The 16,025-nt window shown below is 39.2% G+C and overlaps 2 protein-coding genes across 2 annotated transcripts in view; one reads left to right on the top strand and one right to left on the bottom strand.

The window, feature by feature from the left end:
- Window positions 1–4,634, bottom strand: part of LOC118781331 (testis-expressed protein 264-like) — an 86,157-nt gene extending 81,523 nt beyond the window's left edge. Inside the window, exon 1 of the mRNA XM_036534321.1 lies at window positions 4,016–4,634. Within this exon, the coding sequence (XP_036390214.1) occupies window positions 4,016–4,276 (261 nt within the window). The 5' untranslated portion in view covers window positions 4,277–4,634. The remainder of the gene's footprint in view (window positions 1–4,015) is intronic.
- Window positions 4,635–10,029: 5,395 nt separating this feature from the next.
- LOC118780428 (glutathione peroxidase 1-like) lies at window positions 10,030–11,674 on the top strand. The gene is made up of 2 exons (XM_036532892.1): window positions 10,030–10,351; window positions 10,883–11,674. Exons 1-2 carry the CDS (start codon window positions 10,127–10,129, stop codon window positions 11,228–11,230), a joined length of 573 nt encoding a protein of 190 aa, XP_036388785.1. The 5' UTR covers window positions 10,030–10,126; the 3' UTR covers window positions 11,231–11,674.
- Window positions 11,675–16,025: the final 4,351 nt, after the last annotated feature.

Raw genomic sequence — 16,025 nt, 5'->3', positions numbered from 1 at the left:
TGTGGTGCGAACAGTGTTTTCCAACAGGATCCCCAGCACTACCAGATGTCTGCTGTTATTGCAGGTGAGGCTTTGCACACATGTGCACATCCTCTCTTTTCCAGTGTAGCCCCTCCAGAGCCCCTCTAGGGCATCCCTGTCGACCGGCACTTGCAACATTGAAGCACAGCTTATACAATGCAAACACATAAATCGGCCTCCTATTACAGGTAGTACCACCAACGCTGCCACTGGGTCTCTCTGCTTGGTTATATTTCTCCTAAATTAACTAAATATTGAATAAACAATTTGGATGGATCTACTGTTACTTGCATCTAATATTTCAGAAGGAACTGTTTTAAAGCTCAGCTACAAAAACATTTCTCTTGGTCAAGGGACCATCTAAACCACCCCATTCACTTCCTGTTTTTATTGCAAGCTTTTAGTGTTTTTAATCCGTCACATAAACCTTTTGCTCTTTTATGTGTTGTTATATCCATTTTTCATGCCTGTGATTTTATTTTGGTCTGACTGAATTGCAGCTTTATGTTGTAACGCACCCTGAATACACAACAAACAAACTATAACTCTATCACTCCATAACTCTATTACTCCATGAAACCTTCATAATTACTATTATCATCATCCAAACCAACTTCCATAGCTTCTGTTTTTAACATATTAACTATTTACATAGCGTAACATTCACAAAGCAATATACATTGCTAACGGGTACAACAGCAATGCCCTACCCTGGAGTTAAACCAGCAGCCTTCTGGGGCAAAGCCCAATTCCATGACAACTGCAGCACAGTGCTTCCTTTATTATGGAAAACTACAAATGGCAATATAATGAGAGTTATGGGGTACTACAAAGCTGTAATAACATATGCATAGTTCTCCGACTGCTCTCTGAGTGTGTGTAGACACATACTGCATCAAGTTAACGTTCCATTTTGCCCTACTGACTGAAATGATTATGTTTGGAATATACATGTCATCAGTGCCATCTAGTGTTCAATAAAATGCTTGTACATTGCTAGTTTGTTTATTGTTATATTTGTGATTATATTATATACAGAGTAGCTTCCACTATCATTTTTTAAAAACATCAGCTCATAACATTACAAGAACTAATTGTGAGATACTTTGAATTTTGTCAGCAATTCTGCAGTGTGATGTGGACACCATGATTTACAAGAGTTACAGCATGCTACTATCTCCCCACTAGGTGGCAGTATCACCAAGTGAATGCAAGGGCTCACAAATGACAATTCCCACTGTGGTAAACTTGGAAAGGGCTCAAACCATTAATTATCCTCTCCCTACTGTCTTTCCAACACAATTCAATCCACTTGAGTAGTGGAATTGCCTATTTATTTTTACATGTAATCGATGAGAAAAGGGAGCATTTCCGTAATTGTAAAAATAGAAACCATATAACCAAGAGACAATGGAATAACCAATAAATATACAATTTATGCTCAGTTTTAGGAAAATACAGCAACATGTTTCCTGTGGTCAGAGAATTACAAAGCAATTTCGACAGACCCTCCATGAATGTAAATGGTTACATACAGTGTGATGTAGGAAGAGACAATTTACATTTACATTTATTCATTTGGCAGACGCTTTTATCCAAAGCGACTTACATAGGTTACAGTTCTTTACAATGTTATCCATTTATACAGCTGGATATTTACTGAGGCAACTGTGGGTTCAGTACCTTGCCCAAGGGTACAGCAGCAGTGTCCCAGCGGGGACACTTCCCCATATACAGTACTTATGAATAATAATGAGCAGCCCCCCACAACAAAGAGGTCTCTTTTTAGGCAAATCAATGTTTCAGTCACCACAAACATACTCAATGCACAGCCAATTTATCTGAACATGAAAACAGCAAGTTCAATGAACTCACAGGATCCCCGATCAACCAGACCCTTCCTGTGAGTGGTGTTCTGACAAACACATCTGCAAACGATCTGTTATGGCATCACAAAAGTGGCAATATCTCAGTATGGAGTTGACTACGGACAGGAACGCCCATGCAAGCGAGACCTGTCCCTGCCAACTTGCTGCCGACGAAAACGCAAGACAGGGAGAAGATAGAGGAGGGTCTGAAGGACAAAGAGGGTAACACAGGAAGGGACATGAAACAAGGGAAAATTGTGACAGTTGCTTTGCTCGCTCTCTGAAAATACACTTTGTTTAAACTTATGTGCCATCAGTCTTTTGTGTAAGACAAAACTGCAGCCATTCTGTAACATCCCCCGTAGAAACTACTTCAGACTCAGCTACTTTAATAGGCCAAGTTATTTTATAACTTTTGCCATAATTTATACCAACTTTTGCTTTTTGAGGTGCCTAAAATTAGTCTTTCTGGTCCATGGGGCACAATGTGTGTGTTAGTGTTCCAAATGCTTTCAATTAATTCCAATTAATTGATTGAGTGGTTGATAAAATCTGACTCTGACGTCTGACGAATGTGTTTATTCCACATCCTTTTATATCTGCCCTTGAAATGGGGGGAAACTGGCTAAGTAGGACTAAAGCCTAACTGGTTGCACAACTAATTCATCTTAATCATGCAAGCTGAATATTTCTCTGCCACTAATAATTTGGCTGAGATCAATATGACCAGAAACAAGTTCAGTTCATCTTTTGTAAAGCATCCCAAGTGATGTCAAACCCATAACAGGATTTAATTCAAAGATCAATGAAAGATCACCAATTAAAGTTATGTTCACGTAATTCCAGGTTGCACTGAACATGTACGATTACACAGGTACTGACTATCAGTGACATCCTGCCCGGAAAATACTGTTTTTAGGTCATAATACTGCCTCAAAGACACAACACATCATTTCTGATGCGGTACAGTGTGCACCATAAGACACAAGGTCTACGTGCTCCTGAAACCTCGCCTTTCAGGTTTCACTTTTACCTTCTGCAAAAGAAAGCACATTCACACAGTCTTCAGACCACAAGCCTTTCTAACTCCACCCACTACCACAGCATCTCATGGTGCCTCCATCTAATTGGTCCATGCTTCTTACCAACATCCTGCAGTCTGAGATGTGTCAAAAGGGCATCAGCAAACATCTTGAAAAATGTTCAGCTTTCTGTTTTAACACACAGGATATTCTCACATGCACCCAGGAACTGGAGGAATCTCCCATGTGGAACGCGGAGCAGATGACCATGCGGAGCTCATTTATGCGTCTGCCATAAATTTATATCACTACAAGCTAATTACCATCTTCTCTTTAAGACCATATGTAGCCCAGCAAGCCCATCATCCAAGAGAATAACACCCCAAAGGCACCCGCCAGACTTTCTGCATTCTCTCTATGCTGCTGTGAAATGCGGACAGCAAACTCCGTACATAAAAACGGAATTTTAACACAGGTGAAGTATGTCCACACCTGTCTTCATACTGCACCATGTTTCCATTACCACCAATACAGCTTCATGTCGCAAATTTCCACTACCACCAATACAGCCGTCACGCCATACTGTCACCTGTTCAGCCTCATCATTGTCGATGAAACTGCTTCATATAGGTCCAGTTTTGTCAATTCTGTTATCAGTAAAGCTTCATAAGTTTTGACCAAGACTAATGGTACAGCTTTACAAATCTCAACAGTCAACTTTGTAAGAAAGAAAAAATGGAGGTGAGGGACTGCATTGCTCCTAAAAGTCTACAACTGATATTCTGGTTTAAAGTCAGTCAGAAGAGGGCCAAACAAAGAACGAAAACACAGGCAATAGTGGGTTTATGAATCCAAAGATAGTATTACTGTGTTTTGCTTGAATTGCTGAATTACATGCGACAACTTTGCATGCTTTGGATATCCCATACTTAGAGGAATGAGGCAAGACTCGACAGGTTTTGGCTGATCAAACCAAATGCATACTCCAAACAAATGGAGAAGGAGATAATGCGCTTGTGCTCAAAGGAGACGACTGAGCGAGGTAATCTTAACTGTTAGGTCATATAAAAATAGGCAGTAACTAGCCACCTTTCTTAGTCTCACCTGTTTTGGGTCATCATAGAACACCCCAATGCTGGAGAGCTTCGGCCCAATGCTGCAACTTTCGGTGAAGACTGTTCCACATTCTTTGTATGGTCCCTGCTTGTATTTATAGGCAATTGTAATATTCTTAATTGGCGGTGAGCCAGTCCGGATGTTGATCTCGGAAAGCAGCCCTGAGTACAGTACATACCCACTTATAGTTACTAAAACGCTTAGTATTATTATAAAGAAAATCCCAGCCAAAATCATCAGATCAGACATAGTTGTAAAATAGATGTAGCTATCTAGCTGGCAAGCTAGATACTTGTCCCGTAAGAACGTGGTGATGATAGTGACAAGACCTCATTAAAAGTAGCTAGCAAACCCCGCTAGCTAGCTACTGGCTAAGTGGCTAGACAACGTTACCCATATTAGTAGGACGCGCTCAACCTCAGCTTTCAAATGATACTGGGAAATAAATTTCGTCCCTAAGAATCCTTAGATTTTACCCTCTTTTGGCGTGGAAGGGACTCTGTGGGTAGAACATATGCGAATGTTTCACAAGATAATTAACTTAACTTGCTATGCGCCGAATACCTAACACTAGCCAACATACCTAACTAGCATGCAACCAAAGTTAGCTAGCTATATTATACACGAAACCCATGTTGTTAGCCAAGCTAAAGCTAGCCATACAGCTTCCTGCATGCGCCACAACGCTCCCTGGTGTAGGGGTGCTTTTTAAGAACAATATTTTAAAACTTGAAAATATATTGCTATACAATCTACAGTACCTATTTGCAATTTTAAAATCTTGTAGTAATAATTCTGTTTTCCTAAATTTTCTCCGTGCCTAAAAATACGATGACAAATCGTTCCTTAAATCACAAACTGAGTCCCTTCACAGCTACATATTGGTCCTCGCCATTCCGAACAATATCCAAAGTTTTGACATTTAAGCAATAACTGATTGGTGATAGTGAATGTGTGGTCGGTTTTCACGGTTCTGCATGAACGTTGTTCAGACAAAACGAAATTCTGGAGAATTGTGATTTTTTTAATGAACGCAGTGGAATTTGGTTGCCCACAGGAAGTTGCTAAATACAGACTGATTGCTAAAATGTTCTAATTTCTTCCTTTTTTGTTAATATTGCTTAGCTACTTCTAAGTGGATTGTTTAGTTTGATTTCCAGGAAGTAGGTAGGTAGAGAGCAATGGACCCTTATTGGTAACCATGTAGGCCACATTTTGGCAGCCATATAGGAATGGGGGTCTTAAAAATCCTATAAATGAATAAACCGTAGAAAATAAGTTTATGTATGTAAGTTTATGCTAGAAAATAAGTGTATGTGGTTGTTATATCCTATAACGTTTTGCGAAGGAAGTCCTGCTAGTTATGTCAGAAACGAGGCTGCAATAATTAATCCAGTGGCAGATATAGGTTGAATCCAATAAATAAATATATACAATACACATCCAATAATAAATAAACCCAATATGGATTTTTTTTTCCCTTAACTTCTATGCAGTGGGAAGGGAAGTAACTTTTGTGTTGTTACATCACATTGTATGGCAGTCAAATCTCTGCATATGTTAATGGATTTCAAGACATCTTCATAAAGCATTAAGTGTTGCATCTTGAAATTTCACACATACCACTCATAAGGAACCATTATTCTGTATCAGATAATCTGCCATTTTGAGTAATAGGCTTTTCAGCATAAACAACATCTCACAAATTGTTTTAATGATTTCAACTTGATTTGCATGGTCCAGTCTATGGTTTGAACCAAACTGGTAATGAGAACCTCAAAAGTCATGGTTACCGCAAACCAATCAGTTTGTGCATATGCACATATAAAATACAAATCAGTATAGCATTTGGGATACTGATGTTAAACGTAGCACTTGCTAACCTGCTTGCATAGTCCCTGTGAGCCCCTGTGATTTTTTTTCACTGCCTATTTCTCTGTCAGTATAGGCCACACATGCAATTAGGCTTCCTGGCAGGGAGATGGAAGATAATAGACAGTTTGAAGCACTACAGCCGGAACTCACAGAGCTCAACTGCTACTCTAACGGCCTTAAGGCTTAGTTTATAGAAGTATGGCTTATTTATATTCCAGCCCTATTCTGATCTCAATCTATGGTCTGTGACTGTGAGAATTTTCTCTCACACTGTGGCATGATGTCATTCAGACTGTCTCAGACTGCAATCTGAAACTAGAATAAAGTGATTGTCTAATGTATCAATCCACCATGTGCGATCTGTGAATCAGCGAAACCTCAGACATGTTTCACAGTGCATAATGCATCAGGATGTGCCGTAATGACGCTTGTACATTATATGGTGGGATCTTCTGCATAGGTCTGCTTAGCTCTTTTTGCAGAATGTGTATCTGTTTAATTGGTCTGTATCACTGCCTGTTATTGAAACTGCTTGAGTTTTCAAGTGTTGAGCTCCAGACCTATGCATTGATCCCTGTCCACCTCCCCCTGTCAAGAAAGTGCTAGGGAAGAAGCACTTTACTTATTAGTCATAGATCACACATAAGCCCAACTGCTGCACTAAACTACTGAAGGTGTGGGTCAACATGAGTTTGCTGGGTTACTACAGAAATGGTCACATGGGTAAGATGTGTCTAAGGCAATTTCCACTTCTTAGGGCAAACAAAGGCACACATTCCTGCCTTAGGTAAACATTCCTAAGGTTTTGGCCTTCATTAGTTATAATGAAATAGAGATCAAAGTTCTGGAAGGGGCCCAAAGTAGTATAAAAGATAAGCTGAAAGGCTCAGTCAAGCAAAAAGGTATAATTGGTATTCTCTAGGCATTTTAGTCCTCATGTCTGGGTACCGTTTATGGCTGAAAATGAAATGAAATGTTCATTCCACACATGAAAAGTCTAATTCACTATCTTAAGACCTTGTGAGCGTATGAACAAAATACAAGCTTATGCCTGTGTCTGACCTTGTGGGATAGCTGCAATTGAGTACTTTACCACTGAAGATGCATTGCAGTACCCATAAAATGATTGTGTTGTAATCATTTACAGGCATTTATTATTAATAATGTTTGCATTGTAGCCTCAGTTAAGCTTGGAATAATGGCTTCTGTTAACCTAAATAAAATCTAAAACAAGTGTCTAAATACACAGATGTGTGTGCTTGATAGCTAGCACTGGAACAATGTTGAAGTGATTAATTATCCCATTCCACAATACATTGTGTGTGCAGCATGTAAAGTGGCTGTTCTATATTACAGCCCAGGTCTGAGTTACGTGTAGCATATATATTATTCCTCCCCACACATACTCTGACTTTTACATTACATTACATTACATCATTTAGCAGACGCTCTTACCCAGAGCAACTTCCAGATTAGAGCATCACAATGCTAAGAGTAGTTATGTACTTGAACTTGTAATTTCAGTTAGTCTGTGGTCAGGGAATTAAAAGGTACCATACTATGTTTTGGTTAGGGTATCAATGAACATTAGTACCTGAGGTAGGAAGAGGTTCCTGAGTAAAGCGATCAGTGGTAATACTGTGCTTCCGTTATTTTCTATGTTATGATAATAATATAGTTTTAGTGATCCTTGTGTCAGTCTGTTAAAAATAAAACACTTACATTTGTCATTTGGAAGATGATCCTGTCTAGAGTGACTTCCAATGTGCAAATGCAAAGTGCATTTAGCAAAACAGCATGAAAATGTTGTATAAAAACAAGGACATAACATTTTCATTATTTTGAGATGAAAACTACAAATCTACAGAAAACTACAAACAACAAACCTACAATATATAAAAATACAAAAAGGCCAAAAAGATCACTAGGATTGGTGAAATGAGGTATAGTTTGAAAAGGTGGTTCTTCAGTCTGCGACAGAATGAAGCTAGTGATTCAACTGACTGCATCAGGAAGTTCATTCCACCACACAGGGACCATAGATAGACAAAGGATGTGACTGTGATGCGTAATTTTTTTTTTTTTTTTTTTCACCATTCTGAATGGCCTGCAGGGGTTTGATTACACATGCAGGCAGGGCAGCAGGCAGGGAGTTATAGTAGTCCCAACAAAAAAGGATCATGGCTTAAACCAGGAGTTGTGTAGACTAAGTGGTAAGTGAGGGGTTCATTCTTCTGATATTGTTTAGGAGAAATCTCCAGCCTCTGATGATTGCATCTATGTGGTTAGTGTACATCAGTCCACTGTGTAGTGTCACCCCAAGGCTCTTGACAGCCTGGGAAACCGACACTGTGGTATCCTCCTGGGTATGGTCATGTCATATGTAAAGCAGATGATCATGTCGTGGAAAGCAGAAGACACAGCTGGGATCTACAAAAGCTCTGTCTTGGCTTAAATAAATAAAACAAGTCAATAAAAACTGTAGTGGTTATTTGTTACTATATCTGACTACATCAGTTGAATGTGCATGTTATTTAAGCTTTATTAAAACTTTTAACTATAGTTACAGATGGAAGTTTACATTTGGGCAGTGTATACTGAAAATATAGCCTATTTTTATTATAAGGAACAATTTCATTATGTGCAACTGTGCATTGTACAACTTCCTGTATCACATATTTTATCATGAGGAATATTATGATACACAACTTCCAATGCTGGTAAGGGAAGTAGCAGTTGACAGCATCAGTGTCCTCACCTTGTTGTCCTGTGTTGTTCACGGGTACTGTGGATATTAAAAGTGCGGTTATGCACTCTCAATGGGAACTTGAAACCAGTGCCTGGTGTTTGTTGCGCACAAAGTCATTCACCCAAACAGTTACAATGTTGTCCATCAATGAAATGATTCATTGAAAAGGATTGACCTTTAATGACTATAAAAGCACGTATCATGAAGAATTTCAAAGCACTGAGTTCATTGTAACCTCATTAATCTAACTTGTACTCATTCGGGTTTATCAAAAGCTTGAAGAATAATTAGAAAAATTAAAAACACAGAATGGAAGATGTGAACTTGAGGAGCTCGTTCACTCCCACTTACTGCCTTTAGATGGCAGCACTGCATTCTACCAAATATTGTGTGATAAAACGTTACTCACGCTTGTTTAACTTGTCTGACGCACGTAACGCATGGCTGTTTAATATCAATGTTTTTAACTCATGAGAAACTGTCCTTAACAGTAATATTGATTATATTAATCGGATACTGTAAAATAGTGTAGCATTATGAGTTTAAGGCTACTAAAGAGTCAGGGTGCAGTTTGTCTCAGAAGATGGGATAGCAAACCTATTGTGTTACATCTCTGAGGCAGAGCGTAAGACATCTTAAGTGCGCCGTTTTATGGAGATGTCTCAATGTCTGGCAATGTCTGCCACTGGATTAATTAATGGACACCATTATGGAGATGTCGAAAAACATGTATAAAATGTAGACCCCGTTGTTTGCATTTTCAAACCCATAACTGTTTATGACAACTCCTTTTGCGGTCATGTATTTTTAAATATCTTGTGTAAAGGAGTTACATCCCGGTTGATAAGGTGATCTTAACGGTTCGTGGAAATAGCACTGGGTGTCCACTTTTCTCGTATTACATTTACGTCATCACTAATCCATGTTTAATTTAGGCTACAATAGACTGTTGTCCAAATCACCATACAGGTCGTACGAATGGCAAAAAGTAAAAATATATCAATAATCCACTGGCTGGATATAATTACTAAACTATGAGAATAGTGTAATATATTCTATCACTTTGTGAATAGTCCGTGGACTATAACATTTTGTTTACAGTAGGCTACTCTGCAACCCGTGTGACATTATGACTCAAGTGGCTGTAATTGATCTTTTTAAATGTACAAACTAACAGCATCACCAAATTTTGGCAAATAAACACCATGTGATGTAGCAGGATCTAACTATATGCGATAAGTATCCTAGTGGATTAATTACATTAATTTATCCAAAGAAGCAGGTTTATGTTCGCTTTCCTAAATGTGTGTCATCTCTATGTAGGCCTGTTACTTCCTCAAACAGTTAAAACTCTGCCCCTAACACCGCCCCTTTACTTGAGCGCAACTCAAGCAACCGGAATAAAAAGCCTGGACGCCATCAGTTACGCACATGAAATAGCCGGCTAAAAGTTGACTGGATATACTGGTCTCATAATGGCAGGGAGCATAAAGAAGTTCTACGACTTTTCTGCAAAGCTACTGACGGGCGACTTGTTCAACTTTTCGTCGCTGAAGGGGAAGGTGGTACTCATTGAAAATGTCGCGTCGCTCTGAGGCACGACCGTCAGGGACTACACCCAGATGAACGAGCTCCATACGCGCTATGCTGAGAAGGGGCTAGTGATTCTGGGGGTGCCCTGTAATCAGTTCGGACACCAGGTAAGAGCTGTTGTATTTATCCGGATGTCAGCTGGTTTGCTAGCTTTCTACAGTATGTTTCGAATTGTAGCAACAAAATGTGGTTACACTACTCAGTATAATGTATGCATTAGAGAAGCCAGATAGCTAGTTGGCTTGCTGGTATGGGAAGCTGTGTTGGGAAATCAAGTGCGTCTGGTTTTCAAGTGAGTCACTGACCTGCACCTATAGCGTGAAAGTTACAATGCGCCCACCCCGTGTTTCACAATAGTCTCAGTTCCCTCGATTTCACAATGTAATGTTAATGTTGGTAACCTTGTTGCTTTCTTTTATCTCTATTTTCAATTACTAGATCTTAACTGTCGCACCGGTTCTAGATACATTATTTTGTTGCGTGCCTTTGTCGGTTAATTTGGATATAATCAAATAAGACAGATGAACCGTGCTTTTTGAATTTTAAGTCCAAGAACGTAGCTGAACATCTGCATCTGTTTTTGCTATGCAGTAAGAATGCCTATTTGTGTGCATACTAATCAAACTACACTTCAACAGGAGAACTGCCACAACGACGAAATTCTCATGTCCCTGAAGTACGTCCGTCCAGGCAACGGCTTCGAGCCCAAATTCCAGCTGCTGGAGAAGGTGGACGTGAATGGTAAGGACGCCCATCCGTTGTTCCCCTTCCTGAAGGAGAAGCTGCCTTTCCCCAGCGACGACTCCACGTCCTTAATGACCGACCCCAAGTTCATCATCTGGAGCCCCGTCTGCAGGAACGACATCAGCTGGAACTTCGAGAAGTTCCTCATCGGTCCTGACGGAGAACCGTTTAAGCGTTACAGCAGAAAATTCCTGACAAGTGACATCGAGGGCGACATTAAGAAGCTTCTTGGCGTGGCGTAATAACCCCTTCTGGCGTTGAATCCACAGAGGCAAAGTGCGGGTGGTAGGTGGGAATTAAAACCCCCTACACTTAGATTAGGAAAAACTCCTGTCATGTTAATCTAAGGTCACTTATTGATTGTAGTCTCGTCATCAAGATAAAACGCACAAACTCCACTTTTTTATCTCAACCATTTTTCTCCATCACGTAAAGCATAGCTTGCCTATATTGCCTCTGTAATGAAATGCCTAAACTGCCTATGGTCTGTAAACTCGCTGTGCTCTACTGTGCAAAATGCTGCTGTCGTTTTGCCTCTTTACTGAATGAAGGCACCCTTTGAAAGCTTTGACGGGGGGTGTCTGATGAAATTGTAAAGAGCTTCTCCTTACAGTAGGATTTGGCCCATGTAAAGCACAGTTGAGCTTATCAGTTTTTGCTGGACAAATAAATATTAATTTTATCAAGAGCTTGTTTGTGGTTTTATTGCCTTTTAGATTCCTGGTGCTTTCATTACAAAATCAGCATAATATTTACGTGTTCCTACAGTTGGAATCATGCATTTTGTTAATAATTTATCAACTTCAAAATGTGAGTTCCACTTCCTCTTAACAAGAAGCTGCATAAGGTGGGTGGAACTACACAGGGGAAGTTAGTTTCCTGCCATGATTTCAGAATAACAAAATATACAAATATACAGAATAAAGAAATTCTGGCTTAGTTCAGTATGAAGTTACACTTCATTCCAATGTTATTTTTTGACACAAATAACAATTTCAAAATGTTGAGTCTGTCATTGTAAACATAATTGCACAGCTAAAGTATAGTTAGTACACATTACAGCTGGCAGCTATTGAATTTGTGGACAGGCTCAACTTCTTGTTGAACTCCTTCTCTACAGCCTCAATAGTGAAAATTTGTTGAAGAATGTACTTCCCTTCACTGTGTGACTAGTAAAAGCAACTCGAAGACAAGGCTCTTTTTACTGGAACCTTCACTTTAAAGTTTATTTTTCCATCAGAATAAGTACACTTTTGTCAGGAGACACCCTTGAGCTTAATCATAACACAAGGACAAACAAAGCAGTCATTGGCCTCTGCTGTCACGGGTGTAGTCTCTCAGGAAATGAAGCAACCTTGTAGAGATAAAGCTTCAGATAGAAATAGATGAAGCAGCCTTTAATGTCCAACCCAAGGTTACATAATGGAGAATGGATGTGAAATACACTAAAAGAAAATTATATGCAGTGGAAATGAACAAAAGCTATTATGTAACTGCGCAGGTTGGAGAGAGCTAGAGACAAATAACATCTTACCAATTAAATACCAATTTTTAGGAGTCATTGATTTTGCAAATATTTGAATGTTGGATTTAAATAATGTGGCAAAGAAAAACTCCCAACACAGCTCACCTATGAGTGGAGTGACTGAGCCTTACAGCTTTCTCTCTCATGTGGAAAGAGGAATCAAATATGCAGGGAGGACAGGTTCACCATATATGTTGCATGCAAAGCATTGTTATGAAGCCACCATGGTAAACCCAGAGGTCATGGTTCTCCACCTTCGCCACAGCTTCGTACATCCTGTGATCCTCTCCAGCACAGAGCTGCAGACGTGTTGACCCCGTGAGGGCAGGGTTGCATGTCCCCCCTGGTTTTTTTACACTCTGACCAGCATATTCTCTTGACTCTTCCTCTGGCATCTGTAGATGCACATTCCCTTTGTGTGCAAGAGATGCAAGAAATAGATTAACAGCACGTACGTTAACTGTACACATTGAGACTGAGCCCTTTGCTCAGATATGTATGGTTATCTTCAACCGTGCATTTTAGATCGTACCATACCACTTTCCTGTTCTGTTGCAAATGTTCTGTTGTAAAACCACAAAGAAAACTAAAGCCTTCCAGCTGCTACTGTGGAAAGCATCAGATTTGCTTGAGAATGAAGGGTAATTGGTTGAGTCATATAGGTGGTTTGAATGGAGTGGTTTTATATTACAAATATATGCAGTTATAATAACTATTCATCATTAGCATTTTGTTAAACACAAATAAGACCATGTCCTTTATCTTCAATTACTGGCACCTGCTGCATCAAAAGCAGAGCATAATTGGAATCCGGTGAGTAAATTTTCCTCATGCAAAGCTATAGGGCTAACTGGGTGACCTGCTCTGGAACTTGACATATCTCTCCAGATGAAGAGGACAGAAGTGATGTTCAATCATAGAGACACTAAAATATCTTCTCACGCAAGACTTAATGCTGTGCCTGGCCCTTGTTTGCACTGTCTTTGCCTCTCTAACACGGCACTGCTTTAAGAATAAAACTTAAAAGCAATGTGCAAAAAGTTGTCAATTACACTGTTTTATATAGACAGGTACTTCCACATATACTGTGGTCTCCTGTAACACCTCCAAAAAAGGCTGATTGTTGCCTTTTAATACATGCACTTGAGAGTGTGTCACACAAAAGTCTTAACAGCTCCCATCTAAGCAACTGTGTTTTCTACACCCTCTATTGTGTTATTAGCCTTTCACATTTACCCCACAATTTCAATTCAGTGACTACTTCAATTGCTATAACTGCTTCTATTTCTTTAGCCTACCCTTTAAGATGCTCCTCTGTCAGCAGGACCTTTTTTCCCCAACTATACTTAACACCAAAACCCACCTTCTTTTAACCTGAAATGATAATGTTAGAGGCCTTGTTTAACCCCAGATTTCAATTCAATGTTTTTAGCTGTCCTTACTGCTAAGAGTTCTTCCATTCCTTCAGCTCCTCGAGTCACTCTCCTGACTGACATGCAAGCATTCTTTGTCATCTACTTGCTGCAGCCACTATTGTTAATACCAGGCCAATTGTACAAAACTGGTATGATCCACTGTGCAGGGTTCATGCTCACCCATTTTAGCAAAACTGTTTCTGTTGCTAGCCAGAGGGGTGTATGTCAACACTCCATGGTTAGCCGATTGGTTTTATAGGTATGACTCCCAAAATTGGTCGGAAAATAAAAAACAAAACAAGCTCGGTAACTGGTTTGGTATCCATTTCAGGATCTAGCTTACATTAGGGATGTCAACTAAGCTAATGCCACTGGACAGCAATGACATGACAAACTTTGTGAATCCATCGAACGCAACTCATAAATAACTTAGAAATCATGAGAGTTCAATTTCCAATTAGCTTGAAATGGGCGATTCTTTCACTGCGATCCAAGTTATCAAAAGATAAACATAAAATATTAGTTTTACAGAGCTAGTCTGTTAAAATTAACTGCCTAATGTAATGAGGAGCTAACAAATGTCAGTTGGCAAACTGAACAGCCATTTAGTAATATACAAGCAACAGTATCAATAAAACAATACATATATTATCTGATAAATTTTGCAATATCTACAATGCTGTATCAATAATAATGCAGCTGAAAATCATAAACACTATTGGATGTTTAACATTAGATTGTCAACATTTGTGTATAGTCTGTCAGATTGACATTCAGTATTCTGTGAGAAGATGTATAAGGGAACAGGTCATTAATATTGTATTTTAGCCAACAAAGAACAGAATAAGCTATACAGCTTAAGTAAAAAATGAAACCTATGCTGTAAATTTAAGTTATACCATTCAGGAGACAAAACCCCAGTTCAGATAAAGATGCCACTTGAATTTTCAAGCCTGTCAGCTGGTCTGGGAGGGGGGGCTGTTGAGCTACTCTGATGGACATGGCAGCCTGCTGAATCTTCCAACTACACAAATCAGTATAGGCCCTCTAAATTTACATGAATCATTAAATATGTAATTCCAAGAATAAGGCAATTGAAGGGGTCATCCTTAGGATAAAATGTTAAACCAAGGTCATGGCTCATATTTGAAATGGAAACCATTACTCATGTAATTTATGGTTTTAGTGGAAGTTTGAGGGCGAGTTTGCCATTTCCCACCCATTAGCTGGTATCCCAAACACAACAAGTATCAGACTAGGGAACAGCCCATGACTGATATATGACTCTGAATTTTAAATTGTTGAGCAAATGTCTTGAACCTTTTTTCCCCACATTATTATGCGGAGGTCAAACAAAATATTCATCTCAGTCAAAAACTATTAATACAAATAAGGAAGTATAAATAATACTCTTATCACCACCATTGATATTTGAAATATCCATTTCATAACAAATGTACCCATTATGTATATATTATTCAATGAAAATTCTCAAGGGAGAGCCAGGGCAATACATGATGATGAGAACTGATGCTCTGCAATGCCTGGCTGTCACACTAGAAACAAAACTAAAACTTCAATTTCAGAAGACATTGGCAAGAGTAGGCCATATTATTCCCTGCTTATACACCTCAAAGCTCCAATTCAGACTGGCAGTGCAGCAATTTCTATATATAGAGACCCACAACCTAAAAGGTTATTTGAACAATGTTATTTCTGACTCAATTTATTGTGTTATCAGGTCTTTCCACATATAATACATCCATTACTGCAGATATAACTTCTGTTTGCTCTTACAGTGCAGGCAATAGAATAGATTAACTACAATCCAATGGAATAGAAGCACAATTGAATTTCAGATTGCTTTCACCCTCAAGTCATTTTTGCACCTCTAGGACTTATGGGGGAAGAAAAAAAAAGAACAGCAGCGTGCACACTGTTTTGTTGTCCATTTCCTTTGCCAAGTGGGCTGTGACATGGACAACGCAGACAGCTGCGAATGACAGCACTTGTCCATGCGCAGTGAAGACAAATGTATATCCTCATGCATCACCATGCCTTTTGGCTAGTGCAGCAAAACGCTGTCCAAGCTCTTCT

Source organism: Megalops cyprinoides, chromosome 7 (genome assembly GCF_013368585.1).
Source record: "Megalops cyprinoides isolate fMegCyp1 chromosome 7, fMegCyp1.pri, whole genome shotgun sequence".
Classification (NCBI taxonomy): domain Eukaryota; kingdom Metazoa; phylum Chordata; class Actinopteri; order Elopiformes; family Megalopidae; genus Megalops; species Megalops cyprinoides.
This window is presented reverse-complemented; position numbering and strand designations above follow the sequence as displayed.